This window comes from Xenia sp. Carnegie-2017, unplaced genomic scaffold (genome assembly GCF_021976095.1).
Source record: "Xenia sp. Carnegie-2017 unplaced genomic scaffold, XeniaSp_v1 HiC_scaffold_23, whole genome shotgun sequence".
Taxonomy (NCBI): Eukaryota; Metazoa; Cnidaria; class Anthozoa; order Malacalcyonacea; family Xeniidae; genus Xenia; species Xenia sp. Carnegie-2017.
This window is the reverse complement of record NW_025813486.1, coordinates 3,660,826-3,688,639: the sequence shown is the minus strand read 5'-3', so window position 1 is coordinate 3,688,639 and position 27,814 is coordinate 3,660,826. Positions and strand designations below refer to the sequence as shown.

Sequence of the window (27,814 nt, the reverse complement as noted above, 5' to 3'; positions counted from 1 at the left end):
GTTGTAGTTTCCAGTTTTATGAAACACCGCACCAAGATTGTTTAAAGACGCAGCGACATCAACATGATATGGACCTAACGATTGTTTTCGAATTTCCAGAGCTTTTCGTAAAACTCTATAGCTTTGTTGTAGTTTCCAGTTTTTTGTAACACCACACCAAGACTGTTTAAAGACGAAGCGACATCAACATGAGTTGGACCTAACGATCGTTTTTGAATTTCCAGAGCTCTTTCGTGAAAGTCTATAGCTTTCTCGTAGTTTCTAGTTTTAAAATACACATTACCAAGATTGTATAAAGACACAGCAACTTCAACATGAGTTGCACCTAACGATTTTTTTTTAATTTCCAGAGCTTTTTCGTGAACCTCTAGAGCTTTGTCGTAGTTTCCAATTATATTAAGTACAATACCAAGATTGTTTAAAGATGAAGCGACATTAACATGATTTCGACCTAACGAACGTTTGCGAATTTTCAGAGCCTTTTTTAGATAAGTTTTAGCTTTGCTATGCTCCCCCGTGCAATCGTATAAAATTCCGAGGAAATTAAGATACCAAGCTTTGTCATGACTAGAGGCTTTTGATTTAAATTTATCCAATAGTTCAAGAGCAAGATCGTATTTTCCAAAATATCTTAATCTGTCAACAAAATATTGGAAAACATGTAAAGTGTTCTTGTTGATTTTTGTCTTGTTGGTCTTTAATAATTGAACAATTGTTTCAAGATGTGGCATTAATTTGATTTCGTCGTCTCTCTCTTTAAACATGTAAAGTGCTTTAGATATTTGATCAACGTTACTTCCCATTTTATGTTCTTCATTTGAATGTTCAGATTGATAAACAATAATTGCTTTGTGAACAATACGATGTAGACTAATGTCATTATTTTCTGAATGCAAGAACAATGAGCAGTCATTTAAACAAAGACATATAGCTTCCTTTGTGTGTTTGGGATCAATTTCTTGAACATAAAAAACAATAATGTCTCGTGGTATAGGATCAAACGATATCACCGAAAAAAAGTTAATAACATTTGCCAATATTGAGGATTCTTCAGCATTCTGTCTGACAGCTAAAAGTGAAGCTTGTAACATACTTCTAGGATATACCGAGTTAAATTTAACAAAAGTGGCGTCCATGTTTTTTTCTTCTTCTGAAGATATTTTCTTTAAATATTGTTTCCAAGTAAATGAGCAGTTTGCTTTGTTTACACGACTGACATAATAACCAGCAGCAGCCAAAGCCAGCGGTTGACGATCTAATGCGTGCGATACTTCATTCAACAATTGATCATCAGCATGTTCAATAGTGTAATGCCTCAACAGTTGAAAACATTCCTTATCATTCATTCCACTTCTGATAGAAATATGTTTGTTAAACTCATCGTCTTGAGGTACGGCATCTGTGTTCTGGATGGTTACTATGATTTGTCCCTTTATCCACATGGGATCACCAACTTGGGGAAGTAACGAAGAAATTTTGTTGAGCTGTAGCACGTTGTCTACAATGATCAACCAAATTTGCCAGAATTTCAATCGTGTGGATACCAACGATTGCAAATTCCTCACTTTGTCTGTGATAGAACAATTTTCATCTTCAAATTTTTTAATCATATACTTGTCACAGTTTAAACGGTATCCAAGTTCACAGTAATTTTTTAAAAGAGATTCTTCATTTTTTCCATCGATAGTCATTACAAATGAGGTTCTATTTTTCCAATCAAACGATATTTTTTCACAAACCTGTCTTGCAAGTTGTGATTTACCACTGCCTGGATTACCACTGATGTAAAAATATGTCAGTTTATCATTGTTATCATTTCTTAATTTTTCAAGATCTGTTATAATTTTATCTCGTAATTCAGTGCGTTCAACGAAAAAATGACTAGATTTTGAAGGAAGAACTTGAAATGAATTAAAACAGTTTCGATGATTTTTTATTTCATTGATTCCATCAAGGGAAAATTTCAAATCGTGAAATGATTTTTCAATCACAATGACTATATCATCAAAATCATCATCTGAGCATTCGCTTTTATACCAATGTGCGTACTTGTTTCTTTCATTACGAAGAGCATCAACAGCATTCTTTGTTTTTTTGTCAAGATGTCTGCCAATCGATTTTGAAAAAAGTATAACATCGAATAATGTTGTGCAGTCCCATTTACTTGTGTCTCCATCTTGATATTTTAACTGTAGTTTTTTATCCAACTTCCTACCCGATTCTAAAGTGTAAATTTTTTTTCCACTGTTGTATGTATTATCCCATTCTCCATGTATTGATTTGTAACGAGAGTTCCATTCTTTGATGAAAAATTGAGCAAGTTCCGTTTGTACCACATTGATTACTCTTTTGATGTAAAATAGATTTCTGTTTTCTTTTGATTCCATCTAAAAAATTTGTTGTATCAACAAGACAAGTAAAATCAAGCAATTTTAAAAATTTAATGTAGAAGATAAATGTGTTAGTTATCATGAAAGTCGAGAATTTTTCACATGTGATGAAATCAAATATATTCTCTCATACATACATTTATTTAGTTAATTATTTATTTATTCAACTTTGCCTGCATCATGCTATAAATGCAAATGAACATAGGTAACTATTATATAACAGGATACATGCTACAGCTCTTGTCAATTAAAGCAGCCTTAACCCTCTAGAGACCGTTGTTGCTCACAGGCAAAATCACCAAACGAGACGTGTACGAACTTTTAAAAAGGCCTGGCTCCTAGAGGATTAATATAAACAAATGCCACAAACTTTAAAAACAACACGATATTAACAGGATTGTTCACATTTTTTATCGTCATGAACAGCAAATATAGCTACTCTTTTTAAGGATTGATTAAAATTTTGTAATAGCCTTTTCTTCAATAGACTAAGGTTGATATTAATGCATTCTATAGTCTAATGCACCTGCTGGAATATGACTTTTGAAATTTTTTTGTTTTGCAACCATTTGTAACAAATTATAGATGATTTGGATAGCACCCAATCGTGTTTTTTATGGCTACGAAGATTGACAGTTTAAAGGTTAAAATTCTCTATCAATTTTAAGACCATGAACTACTAATATCAAGTAAAAGTTAAGGTAGTCAATGAACTGATTTCAATGAAATTTACTTGCATTGTAAGTTTTTGATAAATGCTGATGAAATAATGCCTTTTTTCTGGATGTGGGGTGTGGGATCATTTATAAATCAGCCGCTGAATTTTTTCTTTTGAGGGTGCTCATATTTTTTAGGGCAACTATTTTAAATACTCTCAAAGTTTTCATCGTTTTAGCTACAGTTATATTGCATTTAAAAATACATTTGCACCTCTAATCTGCAGATAAAAGAGCAAGATATATTAATTAATTCTCAGCTTTTACAAAGGCTTTTCCGTTGCACAAAATGCTAAAAAGCAGAATGTCGCAAGCCATGAAATTTGCACTCTAAGACTTGAAATGAGAGGCAGGAGATTCTGATCATCTTGATAAGGAAGGAAAGATTGTTTACATGTGTGTTTGTAAGGATAAAAATCAGTAGTTAACTGCATGGTTATACTTCTTGCTATTTCGTTCAAATCAAAAACTTGGACAAACATCAAATGTATTAACAAGGATCATTTTCTGACGGTTTCAGGAAATATAAAATGAAATTTTGTTTCTCAAGTTTATAAAATGTTGAACTTGATGAACAGGGATTTTTACTAGTGTGTTGAAGTTTTATTTTCAAGAACAAAAGGAGACACGACATGATGAGGATAAAGGCATAATAAGAAAATAAGGTAAATGTTTGTCTAAAAAAGAGCTGCCATTCAGTGGACACTATGAATCAAGCTTTAGTTTGAATCAACACAATTATAGAAGTTTTCCAAAGTCATTTGTAAAATTATATCCTGTTTTTGACTCGCAGGCAAGCAACCACTTTAGCAAAAAAGAACTGATGCAGCTTGTGTTTTCATTATTGTATCATCTGATGTCCTATATACGTTTATTGTCTGTATTGATGAAGCTATTAGATTGATGAGAAAACCGGGGATTCTAAGTTTCTTTTTAATTAATGCGATGATACTTTGCATATATTAACCTCAAAACAACTTAATGATTTATCAAATCGTTTTTAAAATTTCAGCATTGATTACAATGCCAAAGGATTTTTACGTCGAGGCTTTTTATGCAGACTTTTCGTAAATGTAGATGTATCATGTACTTAATGAAACATGGAGAACTTTCATGATTTGGTTTTGACGAAATTTATTTAAAAGAGCGTAGGGGCTCAAATTCCAGTGCAGATGATTAAAAAGAGTTGTTGTAGGAAAGTTTTTTTTACGGCTGGTAATTTTATCCTAAAACTATCATAATTCATGAGAAATATTATCATCATATTTTTATCATTCTCTTCATCTTACATTCACATCATATCCTGCTTTAGAATATCAATAACAAGATGATTTTATTGAGTATGATTATATTTATGAACACCAAATTTTAATAATTCATATTTTTCTGCCTTAAATACATGTGAGGAAACATAAGGTATATTGTATTATGAGTTTGAAATGACTGAGATGAGATGTACAATAGAGTAACTGTATAAAAACGAAATGATCCAAAAGTTTCCTAGTCTAACCAAACTTCTTTTCTTTCATTCCGCAGTAAGTTTCACGTAAATAATATATAATTTCATTTTAACTATCTACTTCATTCAGAAGCTGTATACTTGCAGGGTATCAATAGGTACGCATAGCGTACCTATTTTGTTAAATTGCAGTGTTTTGGGATGAGCCCAAACGCCAAGAAATGAAAAAGAAACGTGAATATTAATGATAACTACGATAAATGATGTTATGACAAATGGCTTCGCTTGGCCCCAAATGTGGACACTGTTTTTTCAAAACAAAACGAAATGTGATGGAAAACCGGTGGATCTGGTAAAAAAACCCTCCAATAAAAAAAAGATCAAAAATTTAGAAAAATTTCCTCAAATTTTTTTTGTTTTAAAATGTTTCATATTTTTGTTGTTTTCAATGATCCCGATGGTCTACTTTAACATGCAACGTAGTCGGATCGTACGTTGTTCATATAAAAATTTAAATTTACAGAGCGACAAAAAAGTGGACTGACTACCCTATTAAACACAGTGAATATTTTGTGTTGAAACAAAAGAAACGCTAACTTTGGTAGAGATTAAGAAATGAAAGGGCGCAGAGTGCAAACAGAAATTTAAATAAATAGACGAAAAATTAAAACAAACAGCAGCCCATATATAAATCATGTGAAAAATTATGCAGTCTATACGACCTGACCATTCACCTGCCAATAACAATGAAAAATGAAATGACCAAAATGACGTCATGACTTGCATAAAAATCATTTTCGATGTCTACTAGACTTCATTCGACTCAAAATTTCTATATTGCTTCATTAAAAACCTTCATTAATAGCTGGCTTTCACTCGTGTGTTTTGTCAGAATATTTAACAATTGTGAAAACTTAATTTTACTGAAATTTTTAACGGTTGAATTTGAAAATGTGCTATACTGGTGAACATTATGCATAGAGAAAGTCGCAAGTGTGAATCTTTCAGTAAAGTAGAATGTTCCAATCAACTCAATTCAAGTTTGTAGAATAGTCCAATTACTTCAATGTTAATGTTCATACGTACATATGCCGTTATGCGTTGTCCATTCAATATGTTTATACCATTTTTTACATGAAGTAACCAGCATCATCAACCAATAAAGTTGTTCCTAAATCATGAACCGCCTTTTCAATCGAATACAATTTACAATGCACTCTTATGGTAACTTCGAGCGAAGGAAAAGGGACCACTTGAATACTCCAGTTATATTATCACTCAAAGAATGCTTAGTGCAGAGTTGATCTTCTGTGAGTATCAGTTGACCACCTTCAGGTGGGCTCATATAACAATGGGGCCCATCATTATATGAACAAACAACTGACATCAGCAAAGAATCCAAACTACAAATGAACATTCTTGGCCATGAATCACCATGACACATGAGTAATGACAAACTTGTAAGAGTAATAGAAGTGAATGACACAGGTGATAAAGGGACTTTCACAACTCCATCCATCTGGGTCTACAATATAAGAAAATACGAAACACATGTATGAGATTTCATGATGAATAACTTTGCATAAGACGATAGTTTGCGTTTTTAAATTCTTAATCAGATATATTGAGAATGAGCAAATTGTAATATGTTTTCTGATGGACTATCCAAATGGTAGAACATTTACCTAAATTGCACGAATGACTTTAGTCAGTTGAGTTTAAACGATGCAACAAGAAATTTCAAACGATCAAAGGCTTAACATTGTGATCAAAGCATTTTACAGTGAGAGCTTTCATAATTGGAATTCGAGGACAACACTAAGACTAGTTGATTATTCCAAGTAACTCATACTTACTTACACAGTAAAAAATCAGAATTTACCTTTTTTTCTACAAAGTTAAAGCGACTAATTTTCCGTTGTAGTTGAAGATAAAACACACGAATTTACATATGTTAAAATTTTTTTAATTGACGTCATGACTAAATTTTTCTATTTTGACTGGCCCCTTTAGGAACTTGTAACCTTTCATAAAGACAATAAGTAATCCTTCAATGCATTTAAACAAAAAAATTCATAAGAATTGTCAGATATTTGCGTTTTAATGTCGTTATGCAAAGTAACGAAACATGATGTGGTAGGGTAAGATTAATGACACGATAATGAATTTAGAAAGTAGACTTTAATTTTGTCCAAGTATTCATTGAATCTTGTAGCCCTAATTTAACTCGAGAAATAATGCATTAAATGTGTGTATTTTTCGATCGCCATTGTGTACATGCAAGCGAAGCCGCAGTCCAGCAGCGGTTTTTCGTCGTGACGTCACTGCTCGGTGATCGTTGTCAACATAAGACAAAATATACTAGCAAAAGTAGAAATTACGCATAAGCATATTCATCGTTGCATTTTATTTTCTAAGTTTTTAAATTATTTTGCGCAATGGATACGGATTACTCAAACGATTCCTCTAGTAATTATTCTGGAAGCAGTGTTTCAAACTACGAAGAAATGATTAACGATCAAAACATGATTCAACCATATGCTTATGAGCCGATTGAAACAGACTCTAGCGACGAGCCTATGGACGACTCCGACGAAGTTCAGCTGTTGTAACAATGAATGAAGACTCAGCACAATTTGAGGGAATAGATACTCCGGACTGTATTACAGATAATCCTGTTTTTCGAAATCTTTGTTTAAATTATTGGGTATTACGACTGGCATGGAGTGAGTACAAACAACACTATGGTTCAAGAGCTGAAGAAGGACCTGAACACAAAGACAAAGACATGTGGCTTACAGGCAACTGGTTCGATGGTGTTGGAATGTATTGGGCAAAGAAATTAGAGTACCACTACCATCTTTGCTGTTAGCTACATTCGAGCACATTTCCAACCACCAGGTCTAGAAGAGGACTTTGTCTTTGAGGGTTTTAATTCGCTGATGAATAATAATGGTAATGTAAACTATTATAGCCATATTTATAAGTATCGTTAATGATGAATTACTAATAAATAAAAATATAAATTGGATTTAGTAAATGAACAATAAATACAAATTATAATGGCCAAAGCCAAACCAATTCTTTATTTGTGCTATGCAAGGATTTTGGTGTACATAATTAAAAGTGCCTTTTCTAATGAATTTGCATAGCAAAACAAAATTTTGCTACTTTACTATTAGAGTCTCTTATTATTAATTATAAATATTGATATATACATAACTATTTTGGGGACTGTTTACCCATTCTTGATTGTGTGCTTGTAAAACACTTTCTTTGTTTGGCTTTTCTGTAGATGCAATATTTCTTGGAATGTTTGCTGGTAAAGAAATCTTGTTATGTACATTTTACATTAAAACAGCAGACATCTTCTATCATACCTTGCACAAAGAATATGACTTACTCACCATAATTGGCTTGGCTACCCAATTTTTCACCTTTTGGGAACATGATAAGCACAAGAGGAAGGAGGAAAATACTTTATTAAAAGTGCTTTTCGTATAAAGGTATGCTTGCAAGAACCAAGTTGGCAGTGATAGACCACAATGTAAACACTGGCAGAAAACAAGCACAAGTTCAATGTGGAAAGCAGCAAGGGGAAAAGTGATATAATATCGTGTTCCCAAAAGGGCGAGAAAATTGGGTAGCCAAGCCAATTATGGCGAGTAAGTCATATTCTTTTGTGCAAGGTATGATGGAAGATGTCTGCTGTTTTAATGTAAAAATGTACATAACAAGATTTCTTACCAGCAAACATTCCAAGAAATATTGCATCTATAGAAAAGCCAAACAAAGAAAGTGTTTTACAAGCACACAAATCAAGAATGGGTAAACAGTCCCCCAAAAATAGTTATGTATATACCAATATTTATAATTAATAATAAGAGAATCCCTAATAGTAAAGTAGCAAATTTTTTGTTTTGCTATGCAAATTCATTAAAAGGCACTTTTAATTATGTACACCAAAATCCTTGCATAGCAATAATTGGTTTAATTTATTGTTCATTTACTAAATCCAATTTATATTTTTATTAATAATTCATCATTAACGATACTTATAAATATGGCTATAATAGTTACATTACCATTATTATTCATCAGCGAATTTAAAACCCTCAAAGACAAAGTCCTCTTCTAGACCGGTGGTTGGAAATGCTCGAATGTAGCTAACAGCAAAAGATGGTAGTGGTACTCTAATTTCCTTGCCCAATACATTCAACACCATCGAACCAGTTGCCTGTGCCATGTCTGTCTTTGTGTTCAGGTCCTTCTTCAGCTCTTGAACCATAGTGTTGTTTGTACTCACTCCATGCCAGTCATAATACAATAATTTAAACAAAGATTTCGAAAACAGGATTATCTGTAATGGTCGAGTATCTATTCCCTCAAATTGTGCTGAGTCTTCATTCTGTTACACACTGAACTTCGTCGGAGTCGTCCATAGGCTCGTCGCTAGAGTCTGTTTCAATCGGCTCATAAGCATATGGTTGAATCATGTTTTGATCGTTAATCATTTCTTCGTAGTTTGAAACACTGCTTCCAGAATAATTACTAGAGGAATCGTTTGAGTAATCCGTATCCATTGCGCAAATAATTTAAAACTTAGAAAATAAAATGCAACGATGAATAATTATGCGTGTCTGCTGTATATTTTGTCTAATGTTGACAACGATCACCAGCAGTGACGTCACGACGAACTACGCTGGACTGCGGCTTCGCGCATGTACACAATCGAACAAGAGGCAAAATACACACATTTAAGGCATTATTTCTCGAGTTAAATTTGAATTGGAAACCTAGGATTTCGTGAGAGAGGTAAGAACAATATACACTTTCATATGAGCGAAAGTTGTGTTAAGGTCAGACTACCCCTTTAAGAGAAGATTTAAGGGCATTCTCTTTGCCGTGAGGTTTCTCAACTGCTAAAAATATGGCAGTGAGTCGTAAAAATTTGAGCAAAAGGGAATTACGGCTCTCCTTCATTGCAAGTATACACCACAATCTGTGAAAACTGTACCTCTGTGCACACAACCACATGGTGTGTTAGACAATAGTAATGACCAATATCACGTTGAAAAACCAAATCAAAAATTAGTAGCATCAATAAAAACCATTGAGATTTTTACGAAAACAATAGAGATAAATCGAAAAGCAAATAATCATTTATAAACTAACTAAATATAGCGAGGATCTTATAGGTGCATGTATGTAAAAACCATCGGTAACAGCTAGAAATATTGTCTGGAAAACAGCCATGCACATAAATTCGTTGTTTCGACAATACTTTCGTTGACAGTTTAGAAATTTCAATCATATTGCTTTGTTTTCGTAAGACATAATTCTCAAATGGGTAAGTTCTATATTTAGATGATTTGTCAGTTTGTTCGATAGCATTATGAAACGTACAGAAAAATTTTTGACAAATTCTAAGGCACCTTGGAAGAAGTTCACAACTTTTTAGCAATTTTGTGACTTAAATCTTACTTATGTACTCATTACAGTGTTGTAATTTTGGCTGCCAAATTTATTAAATTTCAGAGCAACTAAACGTTATAAGAGTTAGGTAAACGTTCATTCATTATTACTTTTTGCAAACATGAGTTAATATTCAATATCATGAAAGTAAGAACAAATGATTCAATGGAAAATTACTTTAACAACTAATAACCGACATAATCACAGTTGCAGTGCGCCGCCAAAACGATATTTGGCGGGAAGAAATACTCATGAATGTATTATGCATATGATAATTCGCTAAAAAATAAATTTCAAAGCATTTTTATACAGCATATCCAATACATATGAATATTCTCCTTCGCTTCAAATATCGTTCAGGCGACGCCACAGCACAGTTTAATATCTTTATAGCATATTCTGATAAGACAAATCGTATATCTTAACAGGAAAAATACATAGTTATTGCACTTGAAACGTCATGTAAGTTGTTAAAAATGTTTAAGCAAAACATGTAGCACACATCAGTATTAAAACAAAGTGCAATTCAAATAAGTTCACCTAAGAAAGTCTTTTTTTCGCTTTGTATGCACAGATATGAAAGGCAAGTGTTTGGTACCTTGAGCTTTACACAAAGTTGTCCATATTTGAATCACAAGTTTGCCATTTCTCAATGATGTCAGATAAAGTGTTTGTAGCAATAAAGATGGCTTTATGAACCTATATTAAATAAGAAAATGTGTTAATAAACAACAAAAACATTTGATACTATTTTCACAATGGCAGATCAAGGTTAAGTCAGAATACAACATTATAGCACCTCACCATATATTTAAAATACCATAGCAATAATTCTGTTGGTTAAAGTTTATAAAGAATATTTTGACGATAAATTTTTAACCAATTGAGTTGTTTAAAAAATATTTTGGTAGTTTATAAAGAATACTTAAACTATTCAAAGATGACATAAATATTCAATTTTAAAATAAATTTAATCAGGCGTAAATGTGATTTAATACATCAAAAACTAAAAGAAATAACACATATATTTTTTTAACAAATAGACTGTCTTCATTGAACAACTAATAATTTCTACCAGGTATTAAACTACTTTAACATACAAACACATCATCGTAAACATACCTGGCTTCAAATGACAGTGATTTGTTTTTAGGAAGCAATTGTTGTTGTTTGAATTTGTAACTTTGTTAGATTGATGTGCAACTACAGCATTACAAGTTGCTAAGGGTTGATCGTGACTAAAACACCACACGAGTACATAGGAGTACATAGGAGTACATAGGAGTACGTACGAGTACATACGAGCGACATACGAGTACATACGAGTGACATACGAGTAACATAAGAGTACATACGAGTACATACGAGTAACATACAAGTACATACAAGTACATACGAGTAACATACGAGTACATACGAGTAACATACAAGTACATACGAGTGACATACGAGTACATACGAGTGACATACGACTATTTTCTGGTCAACAAATGAGAAACAACGCAATTTCTTTAATACATTGATATTTGCGTTTATTTTTCTTTGTATTTGTGTGGAGTTTGGGGCAACCATTTGATGGATTTATATGCTGAAAAGGTATTTTACTTTCATACTACATTCATTTGTATGTTTTAGTTGAATTTGTTATAGATATTTTGTCGATGCGATTTGCCAGTATTTGAGCGCTTTTTGACACACTTTCACTTAGGAAATACATATTTATGAAAGCGATTATACATTCATTTTGGTCTTTAAGATACTGATTTTGCAGTTAAAAGACTGAATTATATCAGCTAGAACTTTAAAAACATTAAAAGTAAGCTGAAATTGTACGCGTAATATGATATATATACGTAACACAGTGCAACTCTCATTTAATTCAAATATATATAATGTACATTTATTTCATATAGCACGTTTTGAATGCATTATTTATACGTTGTTCATTTAATCGTATGTACTCGTGTGGTGTTTTAGTCACGATCGTTGCTTGATCCAGTCTTGGACCTAACGATTGTTTCCTAATTTCCAGAGCTTTTTCGTAAAACTTTATAGCTTTGTCGTAGTTTCCCGTATTACAATACACATTACCAAGACTGTTTGCAGACGCAGCGACATCAACATGATTTGGACCTAACGATTGTTTTTGAATTTCCAGAGCTTTTTCGTAAAACTCTATAGCTTTGTCGTAGTTTCCAGTTTCTTCATACATCGTGCCAAGATTGTTCAAAGACATAGCAACATCAACATGATTTGGAACTAGCGATTGTTTCCTAATTTCCAGAGATTTTCGTAAAACTTTATAGCTTTGACGTAGTTTTCCGTATTACAATACACATTACCAAGACTGTTTGCAGACGCAGCGACATCAACATGATTTGGACCTAACGATTGTTTTTGAATTTCCAGAGCTTTTTCGTAAAACTCTATAGCTTTGTCGTAGTTTCCAGTTTCTTCAAACACTGTTACAAGATTGTTTAAAGACATAGCGACATTAACATGATTTGGACCTAACGATTGTTTTCGAATTTCTAGAGCTTTTTCGTAAAACTCAATAGCTTTGTCGTAGTTTCCAGTTGGGGAATACACCATACCTAGATTGTTTAAAGACACAGCGACATCAAGATGATTTGGATCTAACGATTGTTTTTGAATTTCCAGAGCTTTTTCGTAAAACTCATATGCGTTGTCGTAATTTCCAGTTTCTTCAAACACCATACCAAGATAGATAAAAGACACATCGACATCAACATGATTTGGAACTAACGATCATTTTCTAGTCTCAAGAGTTTTTCGTGAACCTCTATAGACTTGTCGTACACCAGTTTATAAAGCACCATACCGATTGTTTTAGAGGCAACATCAACACTATTTGGATCTAACGATTGTTTCCTAATTTCCAGAGCTTTTTCGTAAAACTCTATAGCTTTGTCGTAGTTTCCAGTTTCTTCATACATCGTACCAAGATTGTTCAAAGACATAGCGACATTAACATGATTTGGACCTAACGATTGTTTTCGAAATTCCAGAGCTTTTTCGTTAAACTCTATAGCTTTGTCGTAGTTTCCAGTTTCAAAAAACACCACACCAAGATTGTTTAAAGACGCAGCGACATCAACATGATTTAAACCTAACGATTGTTTCCTAATTTCCAGAGCTTTTTCGTAAAACTTTATAGCTTTGTCGTAGTTTCCCGTATTACAATACACATTACCAAGATTGTTTAAGGACGCAGCGACATCAACATGATTTGGACCTAACGATTGTTTTTGAATTTCCAGAACTTTTTCGTAAAACTCTATAGCTTACGTAGTTTCCAGTTTCTTCATACATCGTACCAAGATTGTTCAAAGACATAGCGACATTAACATGATTTGGACCTAACGATTGTTTTCGAATTTCCAGAGCTTTTTCGTTAAACTCTATAGCTTTGTCGTAGTTTCCAGTTTCAAAAAACACCACACCAAGATTGTTTAAAGACGCAGCGACATCAACATGATTTAAACCTAACGATTGTTTCCTAATTTCCAGAGCTTTTTCGTAAAACTTTATAGCTTTGTCGTAGTTTCCCGTATTACAATACACATTACCAAGATTGTTTAAGGACGCAGCGACATCAACATGATTTGGACCTAACGATTGTTTTAGAATTTCCAGAACTTTTTCGTAAAACTCTATAGCTTTGTCGTAGTTTCCAGTTTCTTTATACATCGTACCAAGATTGTTCAAAGACATAGCGACATTAACATGATTTGGACCTAACGATTGTTTTCAATTTCCAGAGCTTTTTCGTTAAACTCTATAGCTTTGTCGTAGTTCCCAGTTTCAAAAAACACCACACCAAGATTGTTTAAAGACGCAGCGACATCAACATGATTTAAACCTAACGATTGTTTCCTAATTTCCAGAGCTTTTTCGTAAAACTCAATAGCTTTGTCGTAGTTTCCAGTTGGGGAATACACCATACCTAGATTGTTTAAAGACACAGCGACATCAAGATGATTTGGATCTAACGATTGTTTTTGAATTTCCAGAGCTTTTTCGTAAAACTCAATTGCGTTGTCGTAATTTCCAGTTTCTTCAAACACCATACCAAGATAGATAAAAGACACATCGACATCAACATGATTTGGAACTAACGATCATTTTCTAGTCTCCAGAGTTTTTCGTGAACCTCTATAGACTTGTCGTAGTTTCCAGTTTTATAAAGCACCATACCAAGATTGTTTAGAGACGCGGCAACATCAACACTATTTGGATCTAACGATTGTTTCCTAATTTCCAGAGCTTTTTCGTAAAACTCTATAGCTTTGTCGTAGTTTCCATTTTCTTCATACATCGTACCAAGATTGTTCAAAGACATAGCGACATTAACATGATTTGGACCTAACGATTGTTTTCAATTTCCAGAGCTTTTCGTTAAACTCTATAGCTTTGTCGTAGTTTCCAGTTTCAAAAAACACCACACCAAGATTGTTTAAAGACGCAGCGACATCAACATGATTTAAACCTAACGATTGTTTCCTAATTTCCAGAGCTTTTTCGTAAAACTTTATAGCTTTGTCGTAGTTTCCCGTATTACAATACACATAACCAAGATTGTTTAAGGACGCAGCGACATCAACATGATTTGGACCTAACGATTGTTTTTGAATTTCCAGAACTTTTTCGTAAAACTCTATAGCTTACGTAGTTTCCAGTTTATTCATACATCGTACCAAGATTGTTCAAAGACATAGCGACATTAACATGATTTGGACCTAACGATTGTTTTCAATTTCCAGAGCTTTTCGTTAAACTCTATAGCTTTGTCGTAGTTTCCAGTTTCAAAAACACCACACCAAGATTGTTTAAAGACGCAGCGACATCAACATGATTTAAACCTAACGATTGTTTCCTAATTTCAGAGCTTTTCGTAAAACTTTATAGCTTTGTCGTAGTTTCCCGTATTACAATACACATTACCAAGATTGTTTAAGGACGCAGCGACATCAACATGATTTGGACCTAACGATTGTTTTAGAATTTCCAGAACTTTTTCGTAAAACTCTATAGCTTTGTCGTAGTTTCCAGTTTCTTTATACATCGTACCAAGATTGTTCAAAGACATAGCGACATTAACATGATTTGGACCTAACGATTGTTTTCGAATTTCCAGAGCTTTTTCGTTAAACTCTATAGCTTTGTCGTAGTTCCCAGTTTCAAAAAACACCACACCAAGATTGTTTAAAGACGCAGCGACATCAACATGATTTAAACCTAACGATTGTTTCCTAATTTCCAGAGCTTTTTCGTAAAACTCAATAGCTTTGTCGTAGTTTCCAGTTGGGGAATACACCATACCTAGATTGTTTAAAGACACAGCGACATCAAGATGATTTGGATCTAACGATTGTTTTTGAATTTCCAGAGCTTTTTCGTAAAACTCAATTGCGTTGTCGTAATTTCCAGTTTCTTCAAACACCATACCAAGATAGATAAAAGACACATCGACATCAACATGATTTGGAACTAACGATCATTTTCTAGTCTCCAGAGTTTTCGTGAACCTCTATAGACTTGTCGTAGTTTCCAGTTTTATAAGCACCATACCAAGATTGTTTAGAGACGCGGCAACATCAACACTATTTGGATCTAACGATTGTTTCCTAATTTCCAGAGCTTTTTCGTAAAACTCTATAGCTTTGTCGTAGTTTCCATTTTCTTCATACATCGTACCAAGATTGTTCAAAGACATAGCGACATTAACATGATTTGGACCTAACGATTGTTTTCGAATTTCCAGAGCTTTTTCGTTAAACTCTATAGCTTTGTCGTAGTTTCCAGTTTCAAAAAACACCACACCAAGATTGTTTAAAGACGCAGCGACATCAACATGATTTAAACCTAACGATTGTTTCCTAATTTCCAGAGCTTTTTCGTAAAACTTTATAGCTTTGTCGTAGTTTCCCGTATTACAATACACATAACCAAGATTGTTTAAGGACGCAGCGACATCAACATGATTTGGACCTAACGATTGTTTTTGAATTTCCAGAACTTTTTCGTAAAACTCTATAGCTTACGTAGTTTCCAGTTTATTCATACATCGTACCAAGATTGTTCAAAGACATAGCGACATTAACATGATTTGGACCTAACGATTGTTTTCGAATTTCCAGAGCTTTTTCGTTAAACTCTATAGCTTTGTCGTAGTTTCCAGTTTCAAAAACACCACACCAAGATTGTTTAAAGACGCAGCGACATCAACATGATTTAAACCTAACGATTGTTTCCTAATTTCCAGAGCTTTTCGTAAAACTTTATAGCTTTGTCGTAGTTTCCCGTATTACAATACACATTACCAAAATTGTTTAAGGACGCAGCGACATCAACATGATTTGGACCTAACGATTGTTTTTGAATTTCCAGAACTTTTTCGTAAAACTCTATAGCTTTGTCGTAGTTTCCAGTTTCTTTATACATCGTACCAAGATTGTTCAAAGACATAGCGACATTAACATGATTTGGACCTAACGATTGTTTTCGAATTTCCAGAGCTTTTCGTTAAACTCTATAGCTTTGTCGTAGTTCCCAGTTTCAAAAAACACCACACCAAGATTGTTTAAAGACGCAGCGACATCAACATAATTTAAACCTAACGATTGTTTCCTAATTTCCAGAGCTTTTTCGTAAAACTCAATAGCTTTGTCGTAGTTTCCAGTTGGGGAATACACCATACCTAGATTGTTTAAAGACACAGCGACATCAAGATGATTTGGATCTAACGATTGTTTTTGAATTTCCAGAGCTTTTTCGTAAAACTCAATTGCGTTGTCGTAATTTCCAGTTTCTTCAAACACCATACCAAGATAGATAAAAGACACATCGACATCAACATGATTTGGAACTAACGATCATTTTCTAGTCTCCAGAGTTTTTCGTGAACCTCTATAGACTTGTCGTAGTTTCCAGTTTTATAAATCACCATACCAAGATTGTTTAGAGACGCGGCAACATCAACACTATTTGGATCTAACGATTGTTTCCTAATTTCCAGAGCTTTTTCGTAAAACTCTATAGCTTTGTCGTAGTTTCCAGTTTCTTCATACATCGTACCAAGATTGTTCAAAGACATAGCGACATTAACATGATTTGGACCTAACGATTGTTTTCGAATTTCCAGAGCTTTTTCGTTAAACTCTATAGCTTTGTTGTAGTTTCCAGTTTCAAAAAACACCACACCAAGATTGTTTAAAGACGCAGCGACATCAACATGATTTAAACCTAACGATTGTTTCCTAATTTCCAGAGCTTTTTCGTAAAACTTTATAGCTTTGTCGTAGTTTCCCGTATTACAATACACATTACCAAGATTGTTTAAGGACGCAGCGACATCAACATGATTTGGACCTAACGATTGTTTTTGAATTTCCAGAACTTTTTCGTAAAACTCTATAGCTTTGTCGTAGTTTCCAGTTTCTTTATACATCGTACCAAGATTGTTCAAAGACATAGCGACATTAACATGATTTGGACCTAACGATTGTTTTCGAATTTCCAGAGCTTTTTCGTTAAACTCTATAGCTTTGTCGTAGTTCCCAGTTTCAAAAAACACCACACCAAGATTGTTTAAAGACGCAGCGACATCAACATGATTTAAACCTAACGATTGTTTCCTAATTTCCAGAGCTTTTTGGTAAAACTCAATAGCTTTGTCGTAGTTTCCCGTATTACAATACACATTACCAAGATTGTTTAAAGACGCAGCAACATCAACATGATTTGGACCTAACGATTTTTTCCTAATTTCTAGAGCTTTTTCGTAAAACTTTATAGCTTTGTCGTAGTCTCCCGTATTACAATACGCATTACCAAGACTGTTTACAGACGCAGCGACATCAACATGATTTGGACCTAACGATTGTTTTTGAATTTCCAGAGCTTTTTCGTACAACTCTATAGCTTTGTCGTAGTTTCTAGTTTCTTCATACACCGTACCAAGATTGTTTAAAGACCTAGCGACATCAACATGATTTGGACCTAACGATTGTTTTTGAATTTCCAGAGCTTTTTCGTGAACCTCTATAGCTTTGTCGTAGTTTCCAGTTTCAAAATACACCGTACCAAGATTGTTTAGAGATCCACCAACATCAACATGATTTGAACCTAACGATTGTTTTCGAATTTCTAGAGCTTTTTCGTAAAACTCAATAGCTTTTTCGTAGTTTCCAGTTTTTTCAAACACCCCACCAAGATTGTTTAAGGACGCAGCAACATTAACATGATTTGTACCTAACCATTGTTTTTGAATTTCCAGAGCTTTTTCAAGAAACTCATTAGCTTTGTCGTAGTTTCCAGTTTGGGAATACGCCATACCAAGATTGTTTAAAGACACAGCGACATCAAGATGATTTGGATCTAACGATTGTTTTTGAATTTCCAGAGCTCTTTTGTAAAACTCAATTGCTTTGTCGTAATTTCCAGTTTTTTCAAACACCATACCAAGATAGATAAAAGACGTAGCTACATCAACATGCTTTGTACCTAACGATTGTTTTCGAATTTCGAGAGCTTTTTCGTGAAACTCTATAGCTTTGTCGTAAATTCCAAGTTTTTCAAACACAAAACCAAGATTGTTTAAAGACGTAGCGACTCTATCATGATTTGGACCTAAAGATTGTTCTTGAATTTCCAAAGCTTTTTCGTGATGATTTTTAGCTTCGATATACTTCCCGGTAGCAATGTATAAAAGACCAAGGATACTAAAATACCAAGCTTTGTCATAACTAGATTCTTCTGATTTAATTTTATCCAATAGTTCAAGAGCAAGATCGTATTTTCCAAAATGTCTTAATCTGTCAACAAAATATTGGAAAACTTGTAAAGTATTAATGTTGATTTTTGTCTTGTTGGTCTTTAATAACTGACAAATTTTTTCAAGATGTGGCATTAATTTGCTTTCGTCGTCTTTCTTTTTAAACATGTAAAGTGCTTGAACTATTTGGTCAACGTTTGATTGAAGAGAAGGCAAATTGCAGCCTTGGTCTATTTTGCATTCTATATTCAATTGTTTAGATTGATAAACAATGGTTGCTTTGTGAACAATGCTATGTAGACTAATGTCATTATTTTCTGAATGCAAGAACAATGAGCATTCGTCTAAACAAAGACATATATCTTCCTTAGCTTGTTTGGGATCATTTTTTTGAACATAATAAACCAAAATTTCTCGTGGTATAGGATCAAAAGATATCATGGAAAAAAAGCTAATAACATGTGCCAATATTGAGGATTCTTGTGCACTTTGTTTGACAGCTAAAAGTGAAGCTTGTAACATACTTCTAGGATATACCAAGTTTGCTTTAACAAAAGTGGTGTCCATGTTTTCTTCTTCTGAAGATATTTTTTTTAAATATTGACTCCATGTAAATGAACAGTTTTTTTCATTCACGCGACTGACATAATAACCAGCAGCAGCCAAAGCCAGCGGTTGACGATCTAATGCGTGCGATACTTCAATCAACAATTGATCATCAGCATTTTCATCTTTGGTGTAAGAATTTAACAATTGACAACATTCTCTGTCATTCAATCCTCTACTGATAGAAATATGTTTGCTGGACAATTCATCGTGAGGTACGGCATCTGTGTTCTGAACAGTTATTATAAGTTGTCCATTTTTCCACATGTGATCACCTACTTGTGGTAGTAACGAAGAAATTTCGCTCAATTGCACAACGTTGTCGACAATAATCCACCAATTTTGCCAGAATTTCAATCGAGCAGGTACTAACGATCGAAGGTTCCTGACCTTCTCTTTCGCGGAAAAATTTCCATCTTTAAATTTTTCAACCATAAACTTGTTACAGTTTAAACGATATCCAAGGTCACAGTAAGTATTTAAAAGAGATTCAACATTCTTCCCATCGAGAGTCATTACAAACGAAGTTTTATTTTTCCAATCACACGATATTTTTTCACAAACCTGTCTTGCCAGTTGAGATTTACCACTGCCAGGATTACCAGTAATGTAGAAATATGTCAGTTCGTTATTGTTATCATTCCTTAATTTTTCAAGATCTTCTATGATTTTATCTCGTAATTCAATGCGTTCAACGAGAAAAAGTTTGGATTTAGAAGGAAAAACGTGAAATGAATCAAAGCTGTTACGATGATTTTTTATTTTTTTGATTTCATCGAGGGAAAATTTTAAATATTGAAATGATATTTCAATGATGTTGACTATTTTATCAAAATCATCATCTGAGTATTCGCTTTTATACCAATGTGCGTACTTGTTTCTTTCACAACGAAGTGCATCAACAGCTTCCTTTGTTTTTGTGTCAAGATGCTTTCCAATTGAGTTTGAATAAAGTATTGCATTAAATAATGTTGTACAGTCCCACTTACTGGTGTCTCCATCTTGATATTTTAACTGTAGATTTTTATCCAACTTCCTACCTGATTCTAATGTGCAAAATTTTTTGCCACTATTTTTTGTATCATCCCATTCTCCATAAGTTGATTTGTAACGAGAATTCCATTCTTTGATGAAAAATTGAGCAAGTTCCGTTTGTACCACATTCATTATTTGCTGAATGTAAAGTAGATTTCTGTTCTCTCTTGATTCCATCTGTACAAATATTAATATATCAACATTATTCCAAAAATTCAGTTTACATTATGTATAATTTTTTTTTGAAGTTGAGAGTTTATATGGTGAGGAAATCAAACATGGGCGTACGGGACCAAGAAAATTGGGGGTGCTGACATGTTTTTGCCCGACGAAAACGAAAACTGCCCTACATTAAATTCACTGATATAAAAAATACTATAATCCAGAATGGAATGGCTATAGCATATTATTAAGGTGAAAAGTATCGTTAAACTGTCTTTATACTTTATATTTGTGTATGTATTGCTACAGTTTTTTAACTTTCACCAACTGATATCGTACCTTAATTACTAAGTTGTTTGTAGATAAACTATTTTTTGCATTTAGACTAAGTTCAAATGTCAACGGTTTGTGCTCATTTCTTTTTGGTGGGAATTTTATTTGCACAAAAGCGAGGTAAAGAAAGCATGTAAGAACGGAAAAAAGATATAATTTATTGCAAATAATACCTAGAAGTCTAAATGGTTAAAAAAGAAGCAAAGAAAAAGCAGTGACATTGGAAAAGGAAGGCCCGGGAGCCAGGGCTTACTAAAGGATTTTGCTACATGATGCATTATATGACTATGAATTCATTAGTCAAACATCATACAAATAAGAGCTGGATGAATTCGTTATTGCTGATTATCAAATAATTACTAAAGTGTTAGGAAAATGTAAATATGTCGTACAATTTGTATTTTTTCCATCCTTTCAATTTCAATGTTTTTGCATTTCTATGTAACACGTTAAAGACATTCAACCGTACTGGATGTTCATCAATCATAACCTCATTAAATGAAGATATGATTTTCGCACTTTGCTGGACAATTTAAGCAATTGTCTCATGAGCCTGAAAAATTCAGGTGACTCAACGGGATTTGAACCCATGACCTCTGCGGTGCCGGTGCAGTGCTCTGACCAACTGAGCTATGAAGTCACAAAGTGGTGAGCAGGTCAATTTAGTTGGGCTCATGTTTTCTCGTGAAAGGAATGTCTTTGTCTCAGTTTAAAAAATTTTGAAGAGACCTATGCTTGACAATTCACTGAAGATGGGCTTTGGGATCGAATTAAAATTTAACCATTGAAGAAAAATTTATTTAAAGTGAAAGACACAGCCAAACTTTATAGTTTTTTTGTCATTATACGACTTAAACTGTAAACTTATTCGACAAATATTTAATTTAGTTGAAACGTGAAAGCCAAAAAGACGTATGTAATTACGAATGGCAAAAACTTCCACGAAAATTTTAAAAACGTGCTACTGCAAAGCCCCCCCCCTTCTCAAAATAAAATAAAAAGTCAAATTATTTCTATCATTGGACAGTTGACGTGTCTAGATAAAAGATAAACATACAGATTAGATTAAAATGTTTTTGCATCGTCAACGTCACGTACTGTTTCCAAAGATAGTTGTCATAGCGCTCTTTTGAATTGACTAAGGCTGATGATTTTGTCATGCATTAAGTTGTTTAGTAGTGCATTCTTGAGTCCAGTGCACCTATTTAAATGCGACGTTTGAAATATGCTTGTTTTGCCATATTTTGTAACAACTGACACATTGTCTGGATATTACAATTATGTTTTTCATGGGTACGAGGATTGATTTGGAATAGCAAAAATTCTTTATTATATATTTAAGAAACCATGAATTGTTTACTAAAAATTGTCAATTTAAGATAAATAATCAAGCATAACTTAACGTAAACGATTAACTATATAATTAATAAATTCTACGTGAAACGAAAGATTTTACTTTGCTTTATTAAAACAATGCGTTTTGGTTGGTGGATCTTTAACGTGAAATGTAAATAAGCTCAGTGTTGAATATTTCCTTTCCGTTGGCAAAATACTAAAGAGCAGAAAAACTATGATCGTAAGCTGTAAGCCATCCCTATGATATGCTATTCAGAGAAAAAACAAGATAAGCTTCTAGCCTTTTTGGCAAGAGAATAAAGATTGCTTGTGTGCTATTGTGAACAAGCAGCAGTTTTTTACTGACCCTACTTTCAGTCTTATCTAAATCAAAACTTAGACAAACATTGGTTATGTAAACATATGCATCATTTGTTGGACCGTTTCCAGGAACGTAAAAACTTAAATTGCTTTTTCAGAAGTACAAAATGTTGAACACGATGGTTATGGATTAATAGAAGTGTGTAGAAATTATTTTTTAAGAACAATAAGAGTGGCCATGAAGCGACATAATGAGAATGAAAGCCAGAAAAGAGATAAAAGTACTATTGATGTTATCTTGTATAAAAAAGAGCGGGCATTTAAAGGACATAATAAATTCAAGTCTTGCTCAAATCAAGACAACTATAAAAAGTTTTCAAAACCATTTGGTAGATTTTATTCTGTTTTTAGCGATTCCTTGCATGCCAGACTACTTGAGTAAGAACGTGGTGATGCAGATGATGTTTTCAATAATGTATCAGGTGATGTGCTGAATATTTAATTTAGATTGTCTATATTGACGAAGTTATTCAAGGTAAAATTGATGGGAAATCAGGGAATCCTAACAGAAGACGCGTCTCATCAGGTGAAGCGAGCATTTAGAATTGCTTCAAAGAAAGGAATGACGCACATTTGTTTGATCATGCGGATGGATCAGATGAAATCCTACCAGAAGACGCGTCTCATCAGGTGAAGCGAGCATTTAGAATTGTTTCAAAGAAAGGATGGACAAACCTTTGTTTGGGAGTCGTAAAAGATCAGCAAATCCGTGCAAGAGATACACATACAGCGAAAAAGACTTGGGATATTTTAAGAAATCAGTTTTCCACAACTTCTATTTCAAAGATTGACCTACGACAAGAATATAATTCTTGAAGATTAAAAAGTGTAGAAAACATACTCGATCATATCAACAAATGAAAATCTCATCACAAATAACTAAAAGAAATGGAAATTGGAAAAAATAATCAAAAATTAGCAATGACCTTTCTTGCAGGTTTGCCGGAAGACTACAAGCCGCCGATACAGCTTTAGATACAATTGAAGAAAAATCTTATCAAAAAGTTAAAAGAATGTTACAGAATTATGTAGATCTAATACTAAATACAAAAAAGATAAAAAGACTCACGCTGCTCACTGATCATTTATTTAGGGAGAAAGAAAAAAAAGGACGACAGCAAAAACAAAAATGAACACTGACATTCTTAAAAATGAATATGTCATTCATGAAGATATTTTTAACGATATTGTCTACAAAACAAAGAACAATTTAATCTGTTATTTCCACTACGAAGAAAAAAGTCAGCACATTGTGTCAAAAAGATTATCAAGAAAATATTGATTAGATGGTGTTTATCACAAATGTAAACCGAATAGATTTGATTTGATAATTGATTCTGGTGCCACTAAGCATATGACGTTTGAACATGACTATTTGTCGGATTGTGAAGTGTTGAGAAGGCCAACGAAAGTAATTCATGGGGATGAACGTTTAATATTGATTTATGGGAAAGGAACTTAATGCGTGGCCATTGATTTATATAAGTCACATCAACGTAGCGTAATCTGGAGCAAAGTGCAACATTTCCCATTGAAAATGAAATATCTGAGCCGTTAAAAAAACTTAAGGTTAAGAGTCAGTCAATTTGTTACAAAACTCAAAGATAGCTTTTATGTCGATGATCTGGTGTCCGGTGAACAATCCAAGAAAAAGTAATGAGGTTCTATGAGTGAGCAAGTGAGCGATTGGCTGCGGGAAGATTTAGGCTTAGGAAGTGGCTAAGTAACGATGAGAATGTTTTGAAAGAAATAGAAAAGAGAGAAAGAAGAATTTTAGAGGAAAGAAGGGCAGAATTTAGTAATTCGAAAGTGGTTCATGAGCAAATTTACGCCAAAACATTAGTTGGGGAAAATAGTATCAGTGGAAGTTTTGAGAAAGTACTAGGATTGGGATGGGAATGTAAGTCAGATCGCTTTGTATTTAGCCTCTGGAAATTGGCTGAAAGAGCAAAGGCAATCATTCCAAGTAAACAAAATATACTAAGTATACTTGCAGGATTATTTGACCCCTTAGGTATTATAAGTCCAGTTGTAATTTGTGCTAAGTTATTGTTTCAGGAGCTGTGTATTGAGAAATCTGAAGGGGATAATGAGCTTGAAGGTGACAAGAAAACACGTTGGGAGAGGTGGATGGAAGATTTAGAGAGAGTAAAGCGTAGGTTTTGGTATTTAGCGAGTTTGAGAAAACATATTTGGTCCACGTGGAGGAATGAATACTTAACAATAATTAGGAGATGTAGTTCTTGTGTTTGAGGAAAGTTTGAAAGGAGGATTTTGGAAAATAGCAAGAATTGAGAGATTGATCAAGGGAAAAGATAATATAGTAAGAGGAGCGGAAATCAAAGTTGTTAGCAAGGGAAAGCCACTGCACATAAACAGGCCTCTTCATAAACTATATCCACTAGAGATGGATGCAAAGGTAAGTAAAGACAGATGTGTAGAAATAGAGAAAGAAGAAAGTAGTGAGAGAGGAGAAGTTTCAGAAAGGGTAGCAGTGTAGAAAGTCATAGGAAACCCAGAGGGGTGGCAACTGTGGATGCAAGTTGGACAAAAGTTTTGTTTCACCCTAAAGCTCAAAGGGGGTGTGTGTCGGAACTTATGTAAATAAGTAATTGATAGTTGTTATTTGATAGGAACTTATGTTAATATTTTGAAAGTCAGGGTTCTTCTGTCGCTGGCTGTGAATGTAAAAGCTTGAAATGTTTCAGATTATCTGTGATGCAGAATCGTTATATTGAGTAAAATTGAGTATTGTGAGTCGACTGCGCGTACAGTAGGATAGTATGCAGTCCCGAAAAAGAATTGGCAGACGCATAAATGCTTGTGCTAAAGCGCTAAGAAGAAAATTGCTACACTAATGTCTAGTTTGTTTTTAACAGAGGTTAGAGATAGGTAGAAATCATGTGCAATAGACATGCCAAGATTTCCGGAGTGAGTATAATATGAAAGAAGAGATACAAATTGTCTAATGAAGAAGATGGTCAAATGACGAGCATAAATGCTTGAATTTTCATATATCAACCTTAGAGTCAACAGCTTAGCATGGACGAAAAACAATTGCAGCAAGCTTACAAAGTTTACCAAAATTCTTTGGCCGCATTTAAAGTAAAAATTGAGTCATAAATTTCCTTCAATAATAACACAAGCCATAAGGTGAAAAATGAAATAACACATATTTTACAAACAGACCTTGTGGGCCAACGACTAATAGTTACTATAACAATAATTTAAACTTCCTTATAAACGAACACATCAGCGTAAACATACCTTGTTTAAGATCGCAATGATTTGTTTTTGGTAAGCAAATTGTTGTCGTTTGGAATTGTAACTTTGTTTGACTTTGATTAATCTACAATTACAGAATTATAAGTTTCCATGGGCACATTTATACGGTGGCCTATAAGTGTCACGGCAATATTTGAATACAAAAATCTCACGGCAACATTTAAATACAAAAATCTCACGGCAACATTTGAAAACTCACGGCAACATTTGAATACAAAAATCTCACGGCTACATTTGAATACAAAAATCTCACGGCAACATTTGAAAACTCACGGCAACATTTGAATACGAAAATCTCACGGCAACATTTGAATACAAAAATCTCACGGCAACATTTGAAAACTCGCGGCAACACTTAAAAACTCACGGCAACATTTGAATACGAAAATCTTACGGCAACATTTGAAATTCTTACGGCGGAAGCAAAGTGAAGGAAGTTAAATCATTGACTTATAGTCTAAAAAATATAAAATGGCGGAAACCATTAAAGAATACGATGTCGATGACCATGAAAATCTTGAACAAAGCAGTGAGGAGAGATCATACGTTATTATTTCCTAAAAGAATTTCAATACAAAGAAATTCTTAACTTCATAAGAAAATATCACGGTAAGCAGATTAGCATGAGTACATTAAAGCGAAGAATAAAACATTTTGGTCTTCGACGAAAAAACAGCCATTATGATATGGACGTTGTACGTGATGCAATTCGTGCGGAATTAGACGGTCCAGGAGGTTGCCGAGGTTATAGTTTAATATGGCATGCCCTTCAAATGAAGGGAATAACTGTACCTAGAGACGTTGTGGCAGGATTGTTACTTAAGAGAGCTTGATCCAGAAGGAGTGCAAGAAAGATCTAGACGCAGATTGAAGAGAAGGATTTACTGGAATCCTGGACCAAATTTTTCCTGGCATTGTGACGGATATGACAAGTTAAAACCATATGGCTTTCCAATCCATGGATGTATAGACTGATGGAGCCGTAAAGTCCTTTGGTTATATGTTACTAAGTCAAATAATCTACCAAGTAATATTGGAACGTATTATTTGGAGGCTGTGGAACAATTTAATGGCTGTCCTGCAGATTTTATTACAGACCTTAGTACAGAAAATGGCCTTGCCGCTGCCATTCACTCATTTTTTCGTAATGACCCAAGCAGTCATAAAAGTATGTGTCTTTACCCAGAAACCAAAGGATAGAAGGGTGGTGGTCATTCCTGAGAAAAGATCATGCAAATTTGTGGATCAGTTTTTTTAAAGATCTGGCTGAAGAAGGAACTGTAGATCTCTCCATTCCTCTTCATGTGGAATGCCTTTGGTTTTCTTTTGCAGATTTGCTCCAAAAAAATTTAAATGAAGTAAAAGAGCTGTGGAATTCACATTACATCCGAAAATCAAGGTATGACACTCTACAAGGAAGGCCAGATTCTCTGTACTATTTTCCCGAACTTCAGAATGGTGAATGTAATTTGCTTTTGCCTGTTCTTGAGTCTGAAAGACTATATGCTAGAGAGCATATTATATGTGAACATGATGCACCAAACAACTATCAGAGACATTTTTTGTATATGATGGAAAATTGCTCATTACAGAAACCCCAATTGATTTGACCAAAGTTGATGATAAATATTTAACTGAAAAAGAAAAAGAAAAACTTTATGACATTAGACTTGATTGTTTTAATAAGCTGGAGAACTTAAATTAGAGCCCTCTAATGAAACTAATCTTGTCACTTATGTTAAAGTTTTGTTTTCATTTTAACAACAAGAAGCTTAGTAAATCAGTCAGAATTTGTTATGTTATCAATAAAAATCTATGCTATTCTCAGTCCACAATGTTT

The 27,814-nt window shown here is 33.7% G+C and overlaps 1 protein-coding gene and 2 long non-coding RNA genes across 3 annotated transcripts; all 3 read right to left on the bottom strand.

Moving 5' to 3' along the window:
- Positions 1-74: 74 nt before the first annotated feature.
- LOC124448170 (tetratricopeptide repeat protein 28-like) lies at positions 75-17,649 on the bottom strand (the record flags this gene model as incomplete). Its single annotated transcript, XM_046999181.1, has 7 exons — positions 75-451; positions 13,421-13,639; positions 14,008-14,118; positions 15,384-15,494; positions 15,597-15,759; positions 16,688-16,843; positions 16,969-17,649. Coding segments are annotated over 7 exons (1,818 nt in total), but the record flags the coding sequence as incomplete, so codon positions are not given.
- On the bottom strand, positions 10,485-11,348 carry LOC124449541. The gene is made up of 2 exons (XR_006949438.1): positions 11,163-11,348; positions 10,485-10,739 (listed from the first exon to the last, which is right to left on the bottom strand). It is a non-coding gene; the product is annotated as an uncharacterized LOC124449541 (long non-coding RNA).
- On the bottom strand, positions 12,197-12,493 carry LOC124449540. The gene is made up of 2 exons (XR_006949437.1): positions 12,425-12,493; positions 12,197-12,299 (listed from the first exon to the last, which is right to left on the bottom strand). It is a non-coding gene; the product is annotated as an uncharacterized LOC124449540 (long non-coding RNA).
- Positions 17,650-27,814: the final 10,165 nt, after the last annotated feature.